Here is a 25237-nt window from a genome sequence, read left to right as displayed (position 1 = left end):
ACCAGAATAAGCTCTGAAACCATGTATTGTGCATCATTGTAGGTCAAACCATTAAAAAGTTCATTTCCACGGCAGACATTTTGGATTTTGGTCTCTCAAATATTTTCCCCGCCTTTTTTAAAAATACACCCCGGCTAAATTTGTTTATTAACCCTCCTAGATGACAAATCCATTGAGAAACGGACCTTCGCTCTCCACGGTCACGGAAGTGCCACAGATGACCCTACTATCAATGGAAACGCCTACAAGTCGCAATTGTACATTGTCGAAGTTGTAGAAATATCGCAATTATTTTGCGAAAAACTGTAATGGAAACACAGCTTATGTCGCGTGCATGGTCGTGTGTTGCACATAAAGATCATATATACGGAAGATGAACACTTCCACTTACTTCTTTGACAGCTAGATCCACATTTTTCTTCTTGCCAATTCTCAATAGCTTCCTTGTTTTGCTCGGGAGTACAAAAAAACTTTAATTGGCGATTTTTGACATTTGTTGTCTGCGCAGCCCACCACACAACAGCTTTCAGCTATGTTTAATTCAAGGAAAATGACGCTGGTGTGTGGGAGTGAATGGAGAGCCTTCCCCCGTGATGGGCGTGGCCTATTTCATGCAGTGTCTCTATGACAGACTACACACACAGTCATAAACAAACAAACAAACAAACAAACAAACACCCACCTTAGCCCAGGTGTCCCGGGCCTTGTACCTCCTGTAGCGGAGCCATCGCCTGCGACGGACACAGGAGTTCCACTTCTTGTCTTTGGTGTAGGTGGCGGGGAAGTCAATGGCGTATGACCAGCCCTGCAGAAACACATGAGCTGTTTAGCACAAAGCAGGAGGCCTGGAGGTGAGGGGCTGCATGGAGACAGAGGTGGACAAGGAGCTAGAAGGAGATATGTGAGAAGCAGCAAAGAGTGGAATAAGAGGATCATGTAAAAACAGAGAGAAAGGGGATGATATGCTAATCTCACCATCAAATGCGATACACAATATGAGTTGTAGGAAGAATAAAATGGCGACTGTGCAGAATCAGGTTTATTTCTGAGCCACAAACCTACAATATATTCACACTCTAGCACGCCAATGTTATTTGCTAGAATGTAAACAACTTAAAAGGGACTCACCACTGAAAAACAATGCTGATTTATTTTGCACATAATCTCACACATATCCAAAAACTGTAAGCCGTTTTGCAGGCATTCATTTAGTTGGACAATGACATCACTGGTCCACAACTGAACTCAAATCACCTCTCACTAACTGTCAAATATTCCTTGAAATATTCCTGGAATGCGAGTTAACGAGCCAATTACATGTCCTCTGCATCTACAATACACAAAGACATTGCCGTTGTTGTTGTTTTTATGTTACACGCTTATTGGCTAAGTATATTAACATTTATGGGCTAGCAAAGTTTGTCCATGTAGGCAGCCATGTTGCCTGATTGGAATTTTCTTCTAGCCATGAAGATAGTAGTACATGCTGATGTAAGCACACTGTAGACTGCATTATGAATGAAGATAATAAGCTTGAATGTTGAGGTGAAAAACCAAAGAAATTAGATTTGTGTTAATTGTTTGGCATACATTTTTAAATGGGTGCACTCGGTGACCAGGGGTGTGATCCAAAATAGTTAAAAAGTCATTTTTTGTTTCAGCTCGAGCTTAATTTTATGAATTAAACTCAATTTAAAAATCTCATTACAGTGAGAATTATATCATTTGGATGGAGAGCTTGTGAAATAGTGATGGCCAAACCGTCTCATTGGTGATTGCTACAGCAGAATATAATGGAGCTGATATCGCAACTCATTTTTTTGGGCCTCACAATTCGCATTGCTACATTTTGTATTGCAATATATTGAATTGGGACTGAGATAGAAGCGGTGATGTAGTGGTAAAAACAAAATTTGGGTAAACCACGATCTCTAGTCAGTGATCATCACAAGGCATCACAACCCACATTATATACTGTAAAGAAAAATCCATTATACTTTCAGAGGGAAGAAAACAATTGTTTTTTTCCCCTTCTCCTCATAAAGTATAACCTACATCAGTGTGATACTACATTGATATGACCGGCGTTCCCAGCTACGTCTCTGATATGAAATTCCATGACTTTTCCATGACTTTCCATAACTCAGCGGGAGCAGTTGTTCCATGATTTAAAAAAAATCATATTCCCTCCTGTTGTTTTTCACCTGAGAAAGGTTTAAAAGGTTAAAATTCTGGTTGAGTTAAAAAGAGTTGTACAATATTCTGGGATAATCCTGTAAAGTGACCTATAGTGACCTAAAATTATTCCCAGAATTCACCAATAAATAAAGAAAAAACATCGCATGGATGCATAACTGGGACGTATACTCAGTGATGTACCCTGGGGTCATAGGATGTTTCGGGTCTCGCAACACCCTCGCCCAGGTGACCCAGCCGGGGCTGGCCAAGCCCCAACTTACGTCCCAGTAGCTACCCACGGTCAGCCCTCCAGGAAGGGTCGAAGGTGGTCACGCGGTCAGGGCCACTCAATCCGCTGCTCCGGAACTACTCTGTCGGGACCGGGGGAGGGGGAGGGCTCTGCTACGTAGAGGGACCGGGCTCTGTGGGTTGCCACCCGGCCGGGCTCCTCCCTCGTCTCACCAGGTCTACGACCTGTGCGTTGCACCAGACTCCCCCGCTCCAAACATCTCATTCCGAGGTGATGGTATCTTGGTGGATACCATGCAGTACCAGTACTTGGTGGACCTGCAGTCTCCACTTGCGGCTTGAATGGCCCTCCTAAAAGGCCTCTCGTGGATTGTTGGGCTTCTTCCTCACGGAAGACGCAGGCTGGGGAGCTAACCCATACTGCTACCCGGGTGCCGTCCCTGTTCCGGCTGTCAACTGACTCTCCAGTAGTCACTAGTCTTTCCTGGTTGTCACGTAGTCTATTCCTATGAGTCACTGGCTAAGCCAGGCTAACTAATAAAGAAAAAACATCGCATGGATGCATAACTGGGACGTATCCTCAGTGATGTACCCTGGGATAGGATGTTTCGGGTCTCGCAACACCAGATTCTAGGGCTGTACTCGACTCAGGTTTTATAAGCCAGTCAAATCAGGCGCCTTCGAACAAAAATTGTTAAATCGTCAACTATTTGGAGTCACCCCTACCACATTCCAAGACTTTTCCTGTCCTCTGAAGAGAGAACAAGACAGAGAGAGACAGAAACGATCAGTTGGACATTCACCTCTTTCTCGGTGGGATCCCCATCAAAGTTGTGGTCCAGGTACCAGTCAGCCTCCCACTCCCAGCTGTCAGAGGGGAGCCTGAAGCTGTCCAGAGGCTGATGCTGCAAGCCTGTCACATCGCTCAACTGCCAACGGTCGCTCGGCAACAAGCGCTCCGAGAAGCCGTCCACGGGATTCCACCGCTGGCAGACAGACAGACAGGCTAGTTAGGCTAGACAGGCTAGTCAAAACAAGTTGAGTATCTATCCCTGGGCTCGTCTGTAAGAAACAACACTGTGATTGGACAAATAGACCCACTTGATTCTCGTAGGTCTCCTCTTGGTAGCGGATGGGCAGGTCGGACGCGTGGACGTTTAGGTAGATGTTGTGGTCGCAGGCGATGCCCCAGCAGCACTGCTGCGCTGCCGTTGCCCGCTTGAACTCCAGCTGAGCGTCGCGGCACTGCTCCCACTGCTGCCCCCCGGTGGACAGGCTGTACACCCGGCCGTACACGTCCACCGCCCACAGCAGGGAGGCGGGCATGGCTGCACCTGGAACCTGCTGGGGAGGAGGAGAGAAGAAGAGAGAGAGAGAGAGAGAGAGAGAGAGAGAGGGGGAGAGAACGAGAGAGAGAGAGGGAGAGAGAGAGAGAGAGAGGGAGAGAGCACAAACGGGATTTATTAGTCCAGGATGAATAAATCAGAGGAGACATGGGGCAGCACGGTAGCTCAGTGTAGCACTGTCCCGGGTTTGACCCCCTGTCTTTCCCAGGTCCTTTCTGTGTGGAGTTTGCATGTTCTCCCCGTGTTCAGGTGGGTTTCCTCCAGGTGCTCCAGTTTCCTGCCGCCATCAAAGACACGTACGTTAGGGCTAGCAACCCCACCCCCCACTTGCTACAGAAACCACAAAAACACATTTGATGTAGTGTGGTCGCGCCCTATGCTCCACTTAGAAGTCTGCGGGCGGTGGGGGGCGGGGTTTCATGTGGAAGTGTGCAGTTAGAAGTTAACCCGCATTGTGTAGCTGGGAATCGAACTCGGAACCTCCGGCGTAGGAAGCGAGCACTAACGAGGAGGCTGTGACCCGTGGGCTCTAGCGTCTCACTCAGCCAGCGAGGTCTCCTCACCGCACAGCACGACCGCTGGCTACCTTACAGGCCTGCAATTAACACATTGACGTCATGTGACGCTCGCACCCCTCGCTCCAAACTACAAACTTATTGGGGCATCGCAGCCAAAATGTAGCTGGCACCAAGGCCAAAACCAATGGTTCATAAAATCTGTTTTTCAGTCCTTTTTCCTCAACAAAATGAATCTCCTCCTGACAGACAAATGAAGTGTGATACAGCACATAATGAAAGATGGCTCATACTGTAAAGTTCCTTACATGTCCAGTGACACGTTAAGTGTAACTCAGACTGTAAAGTTACTTACATGTGCAGTGACACACGTTAAGTGTAATTCAGACTGTAAAGTAACTTACATGTGTAGTGACACACGTTAAGTGTAACCCAGACTGTAAAGTAACTTACATGTCCAGTGACACACGTTAAGTGTAACTCAGACTGTAAAGTAACTTACATGTGCACTGACACACGTTAAGTGTAATTCAGACTGTAAAGTAACTTACATGTGTAGTAGTGACACACGTTAAGTGTAATTCAGACTGTAAAGTAACTTACATGTGTAGTGACACACATTAAGTGTAACTCAGACTGTAAAGTAACTTACATGTCCAGTGACACACGTTAAGTGTAACTCAGACTGTAAAGTAACTTACATGTGCAGTGACACACGTTAAGTGTAACTCAGACTGTAAAGTAACTTACATGTCCAGTGACACACGTTAAGTGTAACTCAGACTGTAAAGTAACTTACAGTGCAGTGACACACGTTAAGTGTAACTCAGACTGTAAAGTAACTTACATGTGCAGTGACACACGTTAAGTGTAACTCAGACTGTAAAGTTACTTACATGTGCAGTGACACATGTTAAGTGTAACTCAGACTGTAAAGTTACTTACATGTGCAGTGACACACGTTAAGTGTAACCCAGGTTATTTTGTGATGTCCCTTAAACGCCTCACAGCATCTACAGATGTTTGTTAATTTGCTGCATCTTGCAAGTCTCCGTCACCCAGAGTTATGAGATCAGGTCAGCCTCCGTCACCGAGAGTTATGAGATCAGGTCAGCCTCCGTCACCCAGAGTTATGAGATGGACATGAAGATCCAAGATTCATTAGTTTACTGGCGATGTCAACAGAGCTCACATACATAGACAAGCACTTAAGACCACAGAGTACATGATGATTCCACCCAACACCACATGTAGCCCATTAAATACTACAAAGCTATAAACACCTTTTTTGGGGGAAGGGGTAACAGCAACACTATACCGTTTAAAGCACGTGGTTCTCACACTTTTTCTATCATGCCCCACTTTGGAGGAGGAAAAATGTTCATGCCCCACCGCCGATGGTTAGGCCCACTGGAAAGTGCTACAGAAGTGCATAGAAAACAAACTCGCCTGTCAGCAGTACAACTCGCCTCAGACAGACAGACAGAGAGAGAGAGGGGAGGGGAGGGGGGGGGGGGGGAGAGAGAGAGGGAGAAAGAGAGAGAGAGAGACAGAGAGGGAGGCTGAAGGAAGGGTGAGATCAGCAGCTGGGAGGATCTGCTGACCCATCTGGTGAATTGGAAAATGAAGCCAACCACAGCCTGAACTATGCTCACTTCACTTATCTCCTCATCGACTGCTTGTTAATATCCCTCATTGTAGAAAAGGGTCCATAATGGCCCACCATCAGGCCTGTTCTTGGGGCAACTGATGCCCCCGAACCAACGCGCCAACGACGTAATGATGATGACACCGCCGGGACATCATCAATGATGATGTCAGAGTTCACCTGTGAGGTCATCAGCGATGTCAGACGGTCTAGGCTGACTGTGATGGCAGACGGGACTTTATGAGGTCACCGATGATGTCATACCTCCCCGGACGTTGTGACATCACCAACGATGTCATACACCAAATGTGGGGGGTTATATAACAAGGTGTTATTCTGTTATGGTGTTATCCTGTATTCTTGGTCATATGTCTTCCTTTCTGTATTCTTGGTAGGTATTCTTGGTCCTGGTCTCTGGCTGCCTTGCGGCCAGCCAGGTCCTGGTCTCTGGCTGCCTTGCGGCCAGCCAGGTCCTGGTCACTGGCCAGGTCCTGGTCTCTGGCTGCCTTGCGGCCAGCCAGGTCCTGGTCTATGGCTGCCTTGCGGCCAGCCAGGTCCTGGTCTCTGGCTGCCTTGCGGCCAGCCAGGTCCTGGTCACTGGCCAGGTCCTGGTCTCTAGCTGCCTTGTGGCCAGCCAGGTCCTGGTCACTGGCTGCCTTGCGGTCGGCCAGGTCCTGGTCTCTGGCTGCCTTGCGGCCGGCCAGGTCTCGGTCACTGGCTGCCTTACAACCAGCCAGGTCCTGGTGACTGGCTGCCTTACAACCAGCCAGGTCACGAGTTGCAATCTCTCCATGTATTGTTGGTCCTGTTTCCCTTTCTGTATATGACGTACTGCTTCTGCCTGATACTCAATAAAGATAGCCTGAAAAGACATCTCTGTGGTTCTAACCGATCACTGCCCGTGAGCCCTTACCTAAGATCCAGCACACTTCACACTTCACCCAAGGCAAGCACATAAGCTTCCTTACACTCATTTAATTTGGACTTGTCACCTGTCAAGTCCTTCAATCATGCCATGTCTGCCTGGCTCCTTCTCAAGTGCAGGGGTCAAATTATATTATTGATGATATTCCAAATACAACACGTTTGTTTAGCCAACGAGGCAACTGTAAACGTTATAAAATACTGCAAGGTTACTGTAAGGTGATGCACTCAATATAGTAAACAAAGAGATGCATGTGGCCTGCAAAAATGTGCCCCCCCCCCTCCCCTTCATCTCATAGTATTGCGTACCCTGCAGGGATGAAGAACAGAAGCCCTGTTCAAGGCGTATCCTCTGTCACCAGCGATCGATAAACTACAGCCTGTATTGACTCGAACTGCTGCAAATATAAATGCGAGCATGACTGCGACATAAGAACTTAACAAACAAATCAGTAAAAATCACATAACTCCATCTTACGATCAGCAAGAAGGCAGAAAAGCATTGCGTTAGGGGGAATATTAGCAGGAAATAGACTTTCTGTTTGTTACATTGTAACCGAGGTATGCAACGTACATGATATAGCCTACTGCATGGTTCAATGAATGTAACGTTAATGCTAGCCCTTTTCAGAACGCTGGCATATTCAGATCATACGACCTGAATACGAGCGTTCTGAAAAGAGCTACGTTAATGCTAACAGTAACATTATTCACCGGTCTACAGCGATACTGTACAGTAAAACAAGCCATAACAACACTCAGCTCGCTTTTGGTTTCGGCTTAGACTAGAGGCTTAACGCTACACCTCTAGAAATAAACAATCAACAACCGTTCAAAGACACCAACCTTGGCTTTCCTCTCATAAACAGCGTGCCAGTACTTCACTGCTGTTCATTCAGCAAGTGAGAATGAATGGACAGCCTGCTAAAATCATAATCCTACCTATTTACATCACCATTTCTCCTGTATTTGAAACAGGAAGTGCGTGTCTCCTTTGCTATTGGCTGCCTCTGCGGTTCCCAACTGTTTGTAGCTAGTTTTGTAGCCAGTAGGGGGCGATGCCGGGTTATATTTGTATACTCTTCCAAGTCAAGGACCTTCCAAATCTCTCACACACACACACACACACACACACACACACACACACACACACACACACACACACACACACACACACACACACACACACACACACACACACACACACACACACACACTCTCTCTCTCTCTCTCTCTCTCTCTCTCTCTCTCTCTCTCACTCGCACGCACGCACGCACGCACGCACGCACACACACACACACACACACACACACACACACACACACACACACACACACACACACACACACACACATTATAAATCTTAACCCTCATAGATGATTAATTAATACTTCCCACATGACCCCTTAATTGACCATGTTTGGTCAATTATTATGCTAATGTAAAACTGGTTTGTTTTTTTGCCAAACCTTATACCTTCAGATGAAGGTATACATACTCAAATGTTTATTCATTTTCAGAATTTTAAAACCCTTTATAAGCTAGTTTGGCTTGATTATAAACAATTTTGCTTTCTGCTTATTTTAGCTTTCCACAATTTCCCACAAGATAAAATCCAAAGTGAATGTTTTTGGTTTGGATTATCACAGTGGGGTGGGGTATATGTAAAATCTAAAAGATTAGCACCAACATTGAGTCTGTTTCATTTGGACTTTTTATGCAGTGTCAAAAATATGCAAACAAAAACAAAAAAATCAGACAAAAAGACAATTACCGAGTGCTCACTGGTCGGCTCCAGGAATGTGAGGTGCTCTTCAAGTACAAAATTAGATCCAAAGGGAAAGCATCAGCTGGCTTCAGGCACTGATCTCACACTGAGACGAGGTGTAAAGGTTAAAACGCCTTTATTTTCTAGGGCATAATGAGGTTAAAATGATCACCGCCGACCGGTTTCAGCCTCACAGAGCCTTCTTCAGGGCGTGTAAGGAAAGAAATGCACTTTAAAATCATTAGACCATGTAATTGACCATTTTTGGGCTATTAAGGGAGTCATTTCTGGGCACGTTGGGCAAATAATTGATCAATTACTTGCCGAATAACACTAAAGGGTGGAAAAATATTTTTCCTTTTGTTTTTTTGCTAAATCTTTGAAGTACCTTAAGATCTCATCTTACAGACCAAATGTTTATTACTTTTCAGAATTATAACCCTTTCAATGCCAGTTTTTAGTAATTGAATGACCAGAAATGATTTTTTTTTTGTCAATTAACAACCAACATACCGTAATTGCTTGCAGCTGTTTACCCTGCCGGAAAGTGGTGTGTGTGTGTATGTGTGTGTGTGTGTGTGTGTGTGTGTGTGTCGTCCACTAATCAGAAGGTTGGTGGTTCGATCCCAGGCTCCTCCAGTCTGTATGTCGTAGTGTCCTTAGGCAAGACACTGAACCTCAAATTGCTCCCGATGGCTGTGCCAGTACCCTGCGTGGCAGCCTGCCGCCTTCGGTGTGTGAATGGGTGAATGTAGACACATTGTAAACTGCTTTGGATAAAAGCGCTATATAAATGCAGTCCATTTACCATTTACAAGTGTGCAAATCCTTGATATAAGCCCCCCCCAGCCAAGATTCATGGCGTTTATGACCGTTTATAACACATTTATACCAATGCGAACAAAGCAAATTCAATCTAATTAGCCAAAAATGTCCCAATCATGTATGGACATTAACAGTAACAGTAACATTTCATTTTCCTTGTTTTATCGAGAAATAAAAAGACTACATTGGTCAACACAGTGGCAAGGTACCCATTGAAAAGAGCATGTATAACTATGCCAGTAAAATCAAATCAGTTACACACATCAGTGGGCTTTTGAGGATGAGAAAGAGTGTTTCACTTACATTCCAGGTGGCAATCAGTTCATTATAAGGCAAAACAATAATTTAGTTTTCTTCACAATTTTAATACTTTGTATATTTCAAACAACCACACTCAAATACAACGCAATGTCCACAGTAAGGTACACTTTTAATTAGCATTTATAAAGTGTGTACTGTATACAGAGACTCATATCTTACAGTGAAAGCAAAGGGAATATTGGGAGCTGACACAGCAGTAAAACTATGAAGAGTGAAACATATTCCCTTCATCAATAGGTACATTTACCCATTTAAAATACATTCTAGCAGTCAATGGCAAATCCAAAATCAATACGGGGCCTTTTCAATGGCTCAGACTGAGCATAGTGGCTAATTCTTTGACTATAAAATCAGCAGAGGGGCACCTTCACAGAATGAATGGACTTCTGAATACATATTTTATTTAAATATCTCTTTAAAAAATGTATAACTGTCTATAAATAGCCTGCTCATTTTATTAACTGGTCACATAGAGGTAATGCCTTCATTGAAGCACGCCACGCAAAAAAAAAAGCCCTTTTCCCAAAACGTCACTCTCCCTTCATTCTCACAACTTCGATATATCACATTGCCTTTCAAAAAGAGACAAATAAAAAGAACAATCCTTTTGCTGCCGAGTCTGGAAGGTAGCCTGGGTGCTGAAGGTAGCCTGGGTGCTGCCGGTCTGTTTCAGTATCATTGGATCAGTGGATTTCTGCAGGTATCAGCGCACTGAGCTCCATGCTGCGTGATTCCCCTGAAGGCATGATGGCGGTGAAGGCTCTCCGGGGGGCACTAGATGGCCGGCGCCGATCTGTCATTCGTGACCGTCGGCCTCAGCTTCACCGTGGCGAATGGATTCCCGCCTCTGCAGGGCGAAAAAGCAGAAATTCACATTGTTGTAATCACAAATACTCGGCCAGATTATGTCATTCCCCTTTGTTTTAATCATAAATCAACCTTGACTTACTCACGCATATCTGCGCTAATCTATCAGGTTGTATTAGTCATAACTCACCCTAGAAAAGCAGTCTTTGCAGTCCCATTGAGTAGGGAAACCTGTAGCCAGAAGAAAGAGAGAGAGGAAAAACCCTTGAAAATGTGATGCGCACAGAAGTAACATGAAGCAGTGCAGCACCAACACACCTGACAGCTGCCCTCCACCAAAGATTTTCTTAGTCGGCTAACAGTCGTTAGTTCAAGCGATTAATCTAGGGCAGCCATTCCGGCCCTATATTCTTATCACATTTTCGTCTAGGGCAGCCATCCCGGCCCTATATTCTTATTACATTTTCATCTAGGGCAGCCATCCCGGCCCTATATTCTTATTACATTTTCATCTAGGGCAGCCATTCCGGCCCTATATTCTTATCACATTTTCATCTAGGGCAGCCATCCCGGCCCTATATTCTTATCACATTTTCATCTAGGGCAGCCATCCCGGCCCTATATTCTTATCACATTTTCATCTAGGGCAGCCATCCCGGCCCTATATTCTTATTACATTTTCATCTAGGGCAGCCATCCCGGCCCTATATTCTTATTACATTTTCATCTAGGGCAGCCATCCCGGCCCTATATTCTTATCACATTTTCACAGTGTTTTTAAACACCAACACCACCACCACCACCCCACCCCATGCGCAAAAGAGGAGAGCGCTCCAGTAAAGTGCTGCTTCAACAGCCGCACTTGTTTGCTTATGGTGGGACTTTTTATTAGATGACAAGGCCTTTTGAATGGGGATTTTGTTGAAATCTGACACCGCACAAGACCTAAAAGTGGATCAAAATCAATGTTGCTGCCAATCTTTGACATATCCCAGGTTCTGATATCCCCCCCCCCAAAATACATCCAAAATACATGCATTTATTATTGGAAAAGTGTGTGTGTGTGTGTGTGTGTGTGTGTGTGTGTGTGTGTGTGTGTTTACACTATAGAAAACTGTGGAAACCAGGGGTTCGCAAAATCTTCAGACCAAGTACCACTATGTATGAAACCAAATCTCCCAGGGACCACTTCCACTGACTGCCAACCATTTTTTTTCCCACAAAATAAAATTAGCTGATTTAACCATGCAATAGCATCATAAGACTTCTGGTTTAAACCCCCCCCCCCCCCCCCGACACACACACACACACACACACACACACACACACACACACACACACACACACACACACACACACACACACACACACACACACACACACAGACACACCCTCCTTCCAGCTGTGCTGAAAGTCAATGTTGCCAGACTGGTTTGTTAAGATCTGTCAACAGCACCGGTCCCCCCCCTGTCCAGACGTTCACACAGCTTGTACCATAACCTTGCACACTCAGGAATCTAGATGATCTAGAATGATACACTCCTCCTTTTCTCTCCCCCGGCAGTCTTATCGCTTCTCCGGAGCCAAGTGAGCAGAGGACGATAAAGTTAAGGGACACAAACAGCTGACGGATTAGCTACCCTGAATTAGCAGCTGCCAGCTGGTCCATGACAGGTCCCTGCAGAGAGCTTTAATATTAGATAGAGACACCCCACTCCTGGCTCCACCAATTGAAAGAAAATGTACTCTTCCGGTTTCCTAAATGGATACGGTTATCAGATTGTGATTGGCTGCCTGTCAACGGTATGGAACTTCATTGGCTGACCAGTCTCCTAAGGGGGCGTGGCAGTCGCGAAACCTCCGTGGCACAAATACAGGAAGTCACTGGATGTCGGGGTGTCTCTAGCTATGTTAAAGGTCTCTGGTCCCTGACAGGGCCCATCCAGATCCATGGCAGATTAAACAAAGATAAAACAGAAAGTTAATAACTTAACATAACATAACTTAAACAAATTCAACCTCTTAATAAACCATATACTGTAGATGTCATTCGTTTTTTCTCTAAGGCAATGTCCCGTGTAACAAAGTTCAGTTCTTCGGTGGCATCCGGCTGGGAGCTTTGATATCTGTTGGCTAGTTGTTAATATAAGAATATTGTGGCCTCTAAACTCCGTTTTGGAGATGTGGGGAGACTGTCATGGCGGCAGAACTGTTTCCGGTATTTCCAATGTGGGAGCAGACTTAAAGGAGGACTTACCCCCTAGATATGTATTAGAACAGTGATTTGAAAATACCTATGGAAAAAACCAAGAAATGACATATACTCTTGTCTATACTAGACTCTTTGGCTGTGTTAAGTCAAGATTTTTTTTCGGAAATCGACGCCATTACAGTTTGCCTACTGCCTCAAAAATAATTTATTTGAGAGGGGCGATATCTTTATAAATATCAACAATTAGCCAACGCTGGTGGCCTGTATGGAAACAGAAAATCCTGAAATGGTTGATAGTTATATCAATTTGGCCATTCAGTGGCAAACTAGAAATTTAATTATTTTTGTCCCATTTTGTCCCATGTGTGTGTGCGTGGCTTGCATGTGGCTTGTCTAAACTTACGTTAAGAGCCTCGCTGCTCGCAGCACACAGCACACAGTGAGGACAAACCTCTCGCTCTGGGGTAACACAATGCGAGATTTCTCCACGTAATTCCCTCGTCTAACTAGAGATAAACCGCGCAATGAAATCCGTTTTTAATTTGCGTTTTGGGGCTTTTCGTGATTTACAGCATGACAGCAGCATTTTTCCTCTCAGGGTGCAGGAGAGGCAGCGCAGAGCTCTTCTCCTCTTCAAAGCCCCCGCCTCTCACTGCCCGCGCGTCCCCGCTGCCTGAGCACACAGCAGCTCGTGCTCGCACACAGCGAGTCAACCCCCCCCCCCCCCCCCCCCAGTCCCCAGTCGCTCTACTCTGCTGACATTTCCTCTCCCGTTTGACTGGCCGAGAGACAGTGCTTCCAAGTCGGACTGATAGCCGCGGAAATGTCAGACTGTGCTCTCTCTGCTCTGGCCGAGTCCGAGAGAGCCCAGCTCTGCTGCGCGCGCCCGCGGAGCTTGGAGCTAGTGCATGAGGTTTACAGTACGACTCTCTCCCGCTCGCTCCCGCCTGCCTGCCTGGGCTGGAGACAGCTGCTTCCAACTCGGACTGATAATATATACATCATCATTCGAGCTTATCCAGGTAAGATATTAATAAAGTAGTGACACATTCAGCGGGAAACTAACTATAATTAAGACATGTGCCAACTTTGACGACGTTTCAGTATTTTAACACATTGACTGCCAGACGTTTTTTTCTTGCTGTAGGTAGCTTCTGCCAAGCCGTTTTTTGAGGATTGTGGCTCATTTTACAAGAGCCGAGGATTATTTTCTGCTTGGAGTTTGTGAACATACAATATCTCAAAAGTACTAATAGAATGTGTACTTTCTCTGTCTAAAAGAGTTAGTTTGTAGAGTTAGTAGTTATGTAAGCATTAGCAGTTGAATACAGCATGGTTTTAGCGTCAGAAAAAATATTCAGAGATAAACGGCTTTTTGTGAAATTCGATAGAACTGTCACTTTAACCATTCATTTTTGGCATCAGTAAGACCTAAACAATAGTTTTGAACAGTAATTTCCTCCATAACAGCAGTAAACTTCCCTCTGCTCAACTCCTCCCTCCTGTGGGCGTTCTTTTTGGCTGCAGCGCCATGTCACAAGCACTTTCCTACCTTTGCAAATGCACTTTCTCATACTCTCGACCTCTCAAATAAATTTCTGAATAGAAATTAAATTACTCTAAATTATAGCGAAAAAGAAACAAAAAAGAATGGGTTGAAAATCCCATTCTAAAAGCCTTTTAGAATGGGATTTGTTTCCAATTTGGTGTCGGACTAGGGGGCAGTCCCCGCTTGTCACCAGTTTGCTTTGCTGCTGCTGTGCGGGTGTGAGCCTGTCTGTGCGGCCGCTCTTTGAGGAAGCCCGGCTGGACTCGCCCGCCTCCCGGAGCCCTGGCCGAGAGCTCCGATGAAGCCCCTGCGACTCTGGTCATATTTACGCTGCGTGCCTCAAAGTGTGCTCCATCCGCAATCCACGATGCAAGTTTGCAATCCCGCACCGCCAGCAATCAACGCGAAAACGAAAGCGCCTCCGCCAATCCATTTTCATGAGAATGGAAATGGATCACAATGCTTTTTGCTTGCCTTCCTACTTCCTTGTCGCCACTTAGTGGGTCGGTGGAATGGGTTGTACACGTTGTACACGTCCAATACTTATATAAGATATGTAAAAGGGTTAGATGCACAACCCCCCGTTAAAAAAAAAAAATCGATGCCAAAAACGTGTTTACACGTTGTTGGCAGTCAACAGCTGGATTCTGAAAACGTGTTTACACGTTGTTGGCAGTGAATGTGTTAAGAGCAAACTTCAATAAGAATAGGCTTGGAGTTCTGAGGAGCTGAAAGGGTACAGGGGGGGTAGGGGAGTAATTATCTTGAAATCCCATAGTCTTTGGGGACAACCTGACGTCAGGTTGTACCAAATCTCCCATTCATTTGAGAAAAAAAAAAAAAGCAGTCTTTGACCCTTAGAGGGCGCTTATGCCAGATATGCTGCTGAAAAATGATACAAATGGTAAAATGGCAACAGTTTGGTGTCAAATGTGGAAATTCTGACCAGAATTCTTCACACATCACCCCCAAAGTCATATATATTGGTTAAAAGCTGAAAAAAAGTGTTTTGGAGGTAAGTACTCCTTTAAAGAGTTTAATCAAGACAAGACAAGATGTTCTGCTTTCTTTCTTTCTTTCTTTCTTTTTTACAAACAGCACTGCAGTTTCAGTCATTATGCTGCAGTAGTGGAACAAGAATTACCCTTTGGTTCTTATCAAAGTTCTTTGGCGCAAATGGTGACGTACGTTTATACAGCGCGTCCTCATGGTGACGTGCGTTTCTACAGCGCATCCTCATGGTGACGTGCATTTATACAGCGCGTCCTCATGGTGACGTGCGTTTATACAGCTCGTCCCATGGTGACGTGCGTTTATACAGCGCGTCCTCATGGTGACATGCGTTTATACAGCGCGTCCTCATGGTGACGTGCGTTTATACAGCGCGTCCTCATGGTGACGTGCGTTTCTACAGTGCGTCCTCATGTATGTTTTCGTAGAACACCAACGGTTTACAGACAGAAGAACTGACTGGAGGGAGTTTTTAAGTCGCACACACAGTGACTTAAGATTAGACTTGAGACTCGTCCTCAAAAGACTTGAGACTCGACTCGGACTCGAGATGTGGGACCCGTGAACTATCTTTATTTTATGTTTCATTTTTTGGTGCATTAACAATAAGGGGATGTCTACTAATAATAATGTCAACTAATCATGCTATGCTAACAAAGGAGTGAGGATAATATACAGGGTATATGCAGGAGTCCTGAAGTTAAATTCAATACATTTTAAGACCTTTTTAATACCTTTTCAAAACCTCAACACCACTTTCGTTACATCAGAGGTGTAATCACAAGTTTCATCACGCTACATTATATCAATTATTTGGACAATGATATGGTATTACTGATATCACAAAGTCTGCCACGATACGATTTCCATTTAATTGAGGGGTCTACGATCGATATGGGACGACATCATATGCTCATTTAACACATCACCACAATAGCTACAAAATATATTACCACTCAAATGGCGATTAAGACTTTTTAAGACTTTTTAAGGGCCTTCATTTTCCCTAAATTGATTTATCAACTTTTAATACTTTTCAAGACCTCGGGGGGATACCCTGATACCACCGGAGGGTTTTCTAGTGAGGCAAGGGAGGAGCCCCCTCCCTTATTTTTTGAGAAGAAAAGGGAGAGTTTATATATTTTTTAATAAATAAACCAAAATATATTTTCTCTCCGCTTTGAACTAATTCCATTATTGAAAATGCTTTAATGGTGTCACCTGCAGGCCAGGGAAGGAAAGGGTAGTCTCTGGAGGACGGCGGACTGCCCCGCCCCCTGCTCCTCAGGGGCACGGTCCATGGGCAGGGTCTTATGCCGTGTGTCATGTGTGTGTATGTGCTTCAGTATTTTTCATGCTAACCTATGATTGGCTAAACAGATACGATTGCACAACAGTGGAGGCATGCAGGCCTTGTAGGAATGCCTCCCTGCAATGATTGACATCAGCCCTGACCAATGAGAACCAGACTCAGGCAGGTGGGCAGGGCTCAGGACTGCCGCTGCATCCAGTCATCAGAGCTACAGTAGCGTTGGCTCTCTGGTCAGTGGTCATAATGTGACCAGCTAGCTAGCTGGCCAAAGCCATGACAAGAATCATGCAAATGGGATTAAATGTGTCAGACTATGGTTTGTATGTGGAAGATACAGCTACTTTCAACTGCAGCAGACAAGTGATCTGGCTGCCTACTAGTTAGCTACTGTGCTAAAAAAGGAAGAAGCCTGGTTTGATAAGTACCGCGCTAATGCTAGTTAGCTCTGGATGCTAATGTTATTAGCAGTTCCAATGACATTAGCATCGCGAGCTAACATACTGGCTTTTGCTAAACCAGATTCTGGGAGCATTACCCAGCATGGAATTTAAGTGAGCTAAAATGTATTGTTGACAATCTTACTGTGCTGTCTATTAGCTAGCTAGAGCATCTTGGCAGCCAACCTGACAGCCAGAAGCTAGCAGCTATCTCAATACTACAAAAACAATTGTCTTTTGTAAACTAGCAGCTACAGTAGTTGCACACCCAGTCTGGCCAGTGCAGAATGCTACTGTAGTCTATCTTCCCAAGGAGCTTACTGCCTTAGTGATTTCAGGCTGTGATATTGTCACTATAAGTCAGTATTTACTGATACTTTATCAAGTATTTACTCTGCGAAATGAAATAATGAGAAAAGGAACAATTATTGATGGTTAAAACTGAATAATGACATCACAACAGTCTAATCCTAATGCTAAATTAAAATGAGATATTCCTCTAAATAAAAAAAAATAAAAACGCCCAAATTCCTTCCTTGCTTTCAAGCTCAGGAGGAGCCGCCACTGCCTGATACAGTGCATGCTTTGAATTCCTTAGTTTTAGCTATGCAGTGTTCTAAGCAGACCGGATGGCATGCAGCAGATAATAGAACACACATAAGAGACTTGAGACTTGACTTGAACTTGCAAAAAATGACTTGTGAGCATCTCTGGTAGGTGGGGGGGGTCAGGTACTGACCGTGTTCTTTGAGGAGGGTGAGAGGCGGACCCCCGGGCAGCACGGGGCGTCGTCACTGTAGTCCGGGGGTGGGAGCAGCACAGGCTCCTCCTCCTCCTGCTCCGGCAGACTGGCCACACTCAGACTGCGCACCGGCGTCCCCAGGCTGCTGCCACGGCCAGAGACATGCGGCATTGTCACCAACGCAAAGGTCACCAAAGAGAGAGTGTGCAAACTCAGCCACTGATTAGCTTGTGGTGATGTGTTGTTTTCTTACCTATTTGATATGGCTGACTCAGTATAAGGTCTGCAGTAAGATGAGGGGAACCAGCCCCGCCTACAACAACAAAGACAAACACCGCACAATATCAGGCCATCTGGAAAATACAACAGCAACGTAAACATCAGCTCAAATGTCCTGCCAATTCTGAACAAATTTAATAAACAGTAATCATGTGAATCAGTATTTCTTAGCCTGGGGCTCCGAAGATAATATACTATATCCCTAATACATGATATCTGAATGCCTCTTTCTTGTGTGTGGAGGGATGGATGGATGGATGGATGGATGGATGGATGGATGGATGATGGATGATGGATGATGGATGTGTGCAGCCTCTGGGTTTCTTTCACTAATGAAATAAACCAGTCGGAGCAGGAAGAGCACGTGCACAGGAAAGCTTTGATGGTGTTGTGAGCCAAAAAGGTTGATCACCACTGATACAGGAAATAGACTTGAATCTTGACACCGATACGAGACATGGAATATCAGACAGACAGACTTGACAGACAGACGGAAGTCGTCTCCAAGTCGTGTCCGGGGAAAAGAAAATGGCAAATCAATCCAATGCATTGGTTTTGTTGCTATAAGGAATTGAATTCGCTGTTAAACGTGATTTATGTCCACATGTCCTCTTCTTGACACACTGCGACTGATAGCATTCAAGCATTTACATTCAAAAAGCGGCTTAATCACACACTCTGTTCCACCCCAGTGAGATATACAGTATGTTCCACCCTCTCTGCTGATCTGGGGAGAGTTGTAGACTAGCACATGCTTCCTCTGATACATGTGCAATCGCCAGCCGCTTCTTTTCATCATGGGATCATGCTATTCCCCCCAGTTACCCTCCCCCCCAAACAGGTGCCCCGACCGACCAGAGGAGGCACTAGTGCAGTGATCAGTCAAGGACACATACCCTTATAATCCGGCTTCCCAGCCACAGACACGGCCAATTGGGCCTGCATGGATGCCCGACCAAGACGGAGGTAACACGGGGGCTCGAACCTGCGACCGTCGTGTTGGCAGGCAGGGAATATATGGCTGCACTACCCGGATGCCCAAAGTGTCTCTTGTTTCTGTGTGTGTGTGTGTGTGTGTGTGTGTGTGTGTGTGTGTGTGTGTGTGTGCGCGAGCATGGGTCTGATTTATGTGTGTGTAGTGTTGTTTCGCGATGAGACAGAGCAACCACGTGCGCGAGAGAGACACACAGGGAGAGAGAGACAGAGAGAGAGAGAGAGAGAGAGAGAGCATTACGACTGTCAAGTCCTGCATACCTTCCATGCTCTGTTTCCAGGCATGATGTATTAGCACAGTGAAATACTCATAACAAACACAAAGCAGAAACTCGTACGGCCGCCTCAGAAATGTGAACAATGCCCGTGTGTCAGTGCTGCTGCATATCTGCTGGAAGGAAAGTACATTTCCTCTTGTGGGTGTGTCAAAGGTTGGATTGAGATCTGGTCTAAATTGTGGATTGGCGTGGCACAGGAGATCCTAACCAAACCTTGCAGCCCACAATGGAAGTTGGGATTTTATTAGACTTACAGTAGAGACGTGCAGTTACATAGCATTATCCTTGCAAACGCAACAGCAGGTCATAGAAGCAGTGATGTCATACGTCATAAAAGTGGTCCTCATTTGTGAAGATGATCTTGCTGAACACACAGTTCGCTGTTTCATAAACCTTTGTTAACCACGACCTTATTGCATGCAACTAGCATGACTCCTGTAGCTGAGTTGGCCTACAAAAATACATCTTCCCTGTGATACTCTATTAACTTAGTTTGATACTACTTACTATGACATAAGGGCTAATCAGCGTGACATCACAACAACAAAGAAAGCACTTCCGGGTTCCACTGCAGCAGTTAGTATGAAAATAAAGCTGAAAAGTTGTGCCAAACAAACGTTAACAGCTCAAAAACTAGCCATCATATCGCTTCTATTTTGACATTCTGAGTGAGAGCAGAAGTAGCTCAAGGGCACCGTGTATAATATATGTATGTAGTGATAAAGTTGTGTGAATTTATCCTTTAAGCAAATACAAACAGAGGAAAAACTGACGAGAGTTTGCATATAAATCAGCACACATAAGGGATTATGGAGTGAGTAAGAAACATACTGCCGTGTCCTCTCCAGCTCTCCATACAGCCAGCCGTCCTTCTCCTCCTGGACGAGCAGGGCGATGACGTCTCCGTCGTCGAAGCTGAGGAGCGTGTCGTTGTTGCCCGCCGTGTGGGGGAAGATGGTCCGGACCCGCGGCTTCCTGCCCACGTTCAGACCCGACGACTGGGACACCGACCGGGACAAGCTGCCCTCCCCAATGCTGCCCTGGTCTGGAGCCAACAGAGGATTCCAGAACACGGATTAGAGTCGTGATACTGTCAACTCAGTCTGTCCAAACCTCTTTTGAGGGGACCAACTCCAGTTCCTTTGCCAGTGCCTTTGGTCAGGGGGCAAAAGAGCATTAACTAGGGATGTTCATCATCCCTTCATCACATAAGGAATTGAATCGATCATGTGGAATTTGGATCGATTATTGTTATTATTATTATTATTATTATTATTATTATTATTATTATTATTATTATTATTATTATTATTATTATTATTATTATTTTTGCTGACTAGGTTTGGGTGGAATTCGTTCCTCCTCGCCCCACTCCATTGCACAGCCGACTAACGTGAGGTGGAGCTTCATATAGTCTCTAGTTTTCTGGCTGGGCACGGGCCTTTGTGCCAACAAAACTGTTTTAAACATGGGGAATTCACACCGGCATGCGCCGGGGACACAAACAAACGAACCCAGCGGTCTGCGGGCCTCAGTGAGGCTCAGGCCTGTTGATTTGACTCTTGTGCTGTCAGCTAAGCTGGAAGACGCCGATTGCCTTACATCATGTAACCTGGCATGTAACATGTTTGTTTACCTGGCCACAGCGCTAGTGTCTGATATTCTTACTACACAGCGGCATCGCAATTATAGCTGGCCAAGAACGCGCAACGTTATTACCAGACCAGAGTAAAAAAAAATATATATATATATATATATTATTATTATTATTATTATTACGCTATCGATAATCGATTAATCGATAATTGATCGTTAATTTTCCAGATTTTCGATTATGGAAATTTTTCAAAATGAACATCCCTAGCATTAACCCTAACATACATGTTTTTTGATGGTGGGAGGAAACCCACATGAACACAGGGAGAGCATGCAAACTCCACACAGAAAGAACCTGGCTGGGACGGACTGGGGTTCGAACCCAGGACCTTCTTGCTGTGAAGCAACAGTGCTGACCACGAGCACCGAGCACCCACTGAGCACATCAGGTCCGTAGCATTTTTGGAATTAAATCCTTCAAATACAAATGTAGCTGTTGATAAGTGTCTTTTAACAGGCAGATGAGAGTAGGATTTTTACATTTTGTAGGATCTACGAAATGTAAAAAAAATTAAAATAATTACTAATGGAGGCAGAGGCACTATAATTAACGATCAAAATGTCTAATTGTGAAAGGCCATAACAGCTGACTGCTGAGTGGACCAGGGGGTGGTGGGGATGAAGTGTCTTGTTGCTGACTGGTCCAGGGGGGTGGGGTGTTTGTGGTCCAGGGGGGTGGGGTGTTTGTGTGTGAGAGGCTCCTGTTGGGCCAGCACTACAGTACCTGAGTTGTGATCTGAAGAGGAGGTGATGCTGAGGGGAGATCTGGGCTCTGGGTTGAACATGTTGGCTAGCGGACTGATCTGGGCCTTTAGCAGTGGCGGTGCTGGAGGAGGACCCGTTGACTCCACATTGTTCTGGGGAGATCACAAAGACTAGAATGAGTAGATGCATAACAGGATAAATCATAAATCTATTTTATTTATTATTATTATTATCATCATCATCATTATTGTTATTATTATTATTATTATTATTATTTGTAGTAGTAGTAGTAGTAGTAGTAGTATTTCTTTCATGTTTCCTGTTTTACATCCTGTAGAGCCGGGTCCAAACTATGGACCTGGGGCACTATGTCAGATGTCACTTGATTGACAGTGATCTCCATAGTATGTGAGCTATTCCTATTAGGGCGATCTTCTGGACTGCGTAGATGTTGATGTTGCCTGGGATACGGTTGGTGAACTTTTCCATTCCCTTCTTCATGAGTCCTAAAGCTCCGATGACCACTGGTGTTATTTGGGCCTTCGTACCCCACATCCTGTTGATTTCAATCTCCAGGTCTTTGTACTTGGACAGCTTCTCTGTGACTGAAAGTTTCGGCTGATGTTGTACCTCCTGCAGATCTTCCAGTGCAGGTATGCTGCTGCTTTGTGCCTGTCTATGTACTCAGTCTTCGCCAGTTCTGGGCAGCCTGAGACAATGTGGTCGATGGTTTCTCCGTACTTTCCACAGATTCTGCATTGTGGGTCTGTTCCATCTTTGATGATGCGATGGTGATAGGATCTGGTTGCGAGACTCTGGTCTTGTGCAGCGATTATTAGGCCCTCCGTCTCTGCTTTAAGCCCAGTGCTCCTCAGCCACTGGTGTGTCTTTTGTTGGTCAACATCTGCGTCTTTCATTCTTTTTTGGGGGTACTTCCCGTGCATTGCGTTGTCCTCCCAGGTCATCTGCAGTTGCTGCTGGCCATGGTGTTTTGCCTTCTGCTTCACTCATTTGGCGTAGATGGTAGTCCCCTCGATTTCTGTTGGTCGGACTTCTTGGGCATCAAGCTCTTTCTTGAATTGTGCAGCTTCTTTATTGATGGAGTAGATATGATGTTTTACTATTCAGAGGAGTGGACCATCTGTTCTTGTCAGGTATGCATCCAGCCCGATAGTGGTAGTCTTGAAGGTCAGTTTGAGTTGGACTAGGCCTCGTCCTCCTGAAGCTCTTGGTAGGTACAGCCTGTCGACATCTGCTTTTGGGTGGTGCATCTTCTCCATGGTCAGCATTTTTCTTGTCTTGGTGTCTAGTCTCTTGATGTCATTCAGTTTCCAGTTGACGATGTTGTTGTTATTATTATTGTTATGTGACAATAATAGCTTACAATACTGCATATCGGTGTCGTCTGGGGCAAATCTTCAAAATGGCAACATTTCAGGAACTAAGAAAAACATTCTTCTTTTTAGCTTGACAACCATGCGTTTTCTTTTTATCCAGTGGGTTTTGAAAGGTTTTCCTGAGCCCAGGATCATTGAATTTACTCAACCCAAGTCATATAATCTTTCATTTCAAGTTAAAACATGAAAATCAGCTAAATTTGAGTTATGACGATATTCATCAACAAGGTTCAAGTGCTTATCAAGGAAGGGGTGTTCAAACGGTGATTAACATGATTAGAGCTTAGTGTCTCTCGCCCACACAGCAATAAATAACTGAGGCCAGAACACTGAGTGGACTTTATCTGAGGGTGAGAACAACATGCTGGCTTTCCCCTGGCTGACAGCCAGCTCATGATATCCGACACGTTTGCATACAATGGTCTCCATCTGATACAGCTGATCTTGTTATCGTTTCACAACAAATATGGCCACAGGAGTGTGACATCCTTGCAAGATAAACTACAAACAAAAGCAAGATAAACTACAAGCCGCCAAGTTGATCAATGAGTGCTCATTCTTATGCTGTGATTGGTGAGATACATGCCATGGGAACTCTATCGTAAGAGGCTTCATCCTCGATACACTGCAATTTTGTATGAAAAAACACAAAGTATTCTACAATTTCAGGTATCCTAAAACATCCTATGATGTCATATCCTGTGATGTCACTTGATGTCACTTAACATCATTTTGCACAGCAGTGTTCGTGTCATTCAATCGGGCAAGATGACGCAGTGGTAGCGCTGCCGCCTCACAGCTAGAAGGTCCTGGGTTCGATTCCCGCCTGGGACTGCCCAGGTGGGCTATCTCGTCAAAAGAAAAGGGCCTTTCTGTGTGGATTTGCATGTTCTCCCCGTGCTCCCCTGGGGTTCCTCCATACCTCGGCATGGACCCCCACTAAAAACATGCAGGAGATCGTCATCTCACCAGTGATGACAACGTCTGAAGATGATCTCCGGGCGCAGTACACAAGAAAGCTGCCCACTGATCCTGGCTGCCCCCCGGAGGAAGGATGGGATGGGATAAATGCAGAGACTATATTTCACCAGCCACCGTCAGAATGAGTGTGTGTGTGTGTGTGTGTGTGGCTGGCCGCAGGGATGTGTTGTGGGGTGTCGTGTGACAAAGAAAGGTGGGTTTGTCGAGCGTTCAGCTCATACTCACCCTGTTGTAGCGTTCGACGAGCGGCGACTGTTCTGGAGTGTTGGACAAGGGGGTGCGCATCCCTTCTATCATGGTCATCACGGTGTCTGGCACCCGGGTGGCGTCGCTGCACTTCTCCTGCCAGCAGGGGAGCTGCACTGCCAGCATCTCTCTGGCCTGCAGACAAGACATTGAGAGAGGAAGTCTTGGTCAGTTTTTCTGGAGTGATATTGCCTCCTTAAAAGGGACACACATCAGAGAGATTGGCCAAAATGACAGAGGGCTTTCATGTGGCATAATGCCGGCCTAGCTGGCGGCCATATTGGAGGTATAAAGCTCTTTTCTGTGTGGTTTTCCATCTTCTCATGTTGCTTCCACACCAAAATGATCTTTTTTTTGGAGATATCTATCTCTCTTTTTCTTGCCCAGTTATCCACTATACTGCACATAACCAATTATCCACAGGAGTTCCATGATGCCGGCAGCCTTGGTCGAAGTTTGTGTTGCAACTGAAAAGCCTCCATATCAGGGAAAGAGTTTATCAGCCATGCTTTCCTCTCCCTGTCGCTCTCGCCTCTTCACTCATCCCCCCCCCCCCGCCTCATCCTCTTCTAATGTATCACCCATCCCTCCTTCCATCCCTCCTTCCATCCATCTATCCATCCCTTATGGTTTCTTCCATGCCGCTCTCCCTCCCTCTTCCCCACCTCCCCTCTCTGCTGTCTGCCGTACCTTCTCGTGGAAGGTGCAGTTCTGATAGGAGAACATGCAGTGCTTGTCCACCAGGAAACAGAAGCGTCTCTTCTCCTCCAGCAGAGCCTCTCTGCAGCCGTCGGAGACGAACTTCTGCATGTCTGTCTCCCGCGACGAGATGGTCTCCAGGTACTGTGGACAGGGTCA

General features: G+C 45.4%; 2 protein-coding genes across 4 annotated transcripts in view; both read right to left on the bottom strand.

The window, feature by feature from the left end:
* tecpr1a (tectonin beta-propeller repeat containing 1a) overlaps positions 1-7817 on the bottom strand; it is a 40500-nt gene extending 32683 nt beyond the window's left edge. Inside the window, exons 1-4 of the mRNA XM_083634612.1 lie at positions 7707-7817; positions 3529-3771; positions 3231-3413; positions 683-805 (exon numbers count right to left, since the gene is read on the bottom strand). Of these exons, the coding sequence (XP_083490738.1) occupies positions 683-805; positions 3231-3413; positions 3529-3753 (531 nt within the window). The 5' untranslated portion in view covers positions 3754-3771; positions 7707-7817. The remainder of the gene's footprint in view (positions 1-682; positions 806-3230; positions 3414-3528; positions 3772-7706) is intronic.
* Positions 7818-9895: 2078 nt separating this feature from the next.
* baiap2l1a (BAR/IMD domain containing adaptor protein 2 like 1a) overlaps positions 9896-25237 on the bottom strand; it is a 46825-nt gene continuing 31483 nt past the window's right edge. Inside the window, exons 7-14 of one of the 3 annotated variants that reach the window (XM_083634881.1) lie at positions 25070-25222; positions 24359-24514; positions 21775-21907; positions 20226-20439; positions 18098-18157; positions 17842-17989; positions 10772-10812; positions 9896-10621 (exon numbers count right to left, since the gene is read on the bottom strand). In XM_083634881.1, coding sequence (XP_083491007.1) covers positions 10549-10621; positions 10772-10812; positions 17842-17989; positions 18098-18157; positions 20226-20439; positions 21775-21907; positions 24359-24514; positions 25070-25222 — 978 coding nt within the window. In that variant the 3' untranslated portion in view covers positions 9896-10548. The remainder of the gene's footprint in view (positions 10622-10771; positions 10813-17841; positions 17990-18097; positions 18158-20225; positions 20440-21774; positions 21908-24358; positions 24515-25069; positions 25223-25237) is intronic. The other 2 variants (XM_083634882.1, XM_083634883.1) reach the window with 2 other exon arrangements.

Source organism: Poromitra crassiceps (genome assembly GCF_964638095.1).
Source record: "Poromitra crassiceps genome assembly, chromosome: 4".
Taxonomy (NCBI): Eukaryota; Metazoa; Chordata; class Actinopteri; order Beryciformes; family Melamphaidae; genus Poromitra; species Poromitra crassiceps.
The sequence above is the reverse complement of the archived record's forward strand: the minus strand, read 5'-3'. Positions and strand labels throughout refer to the sequence as shown.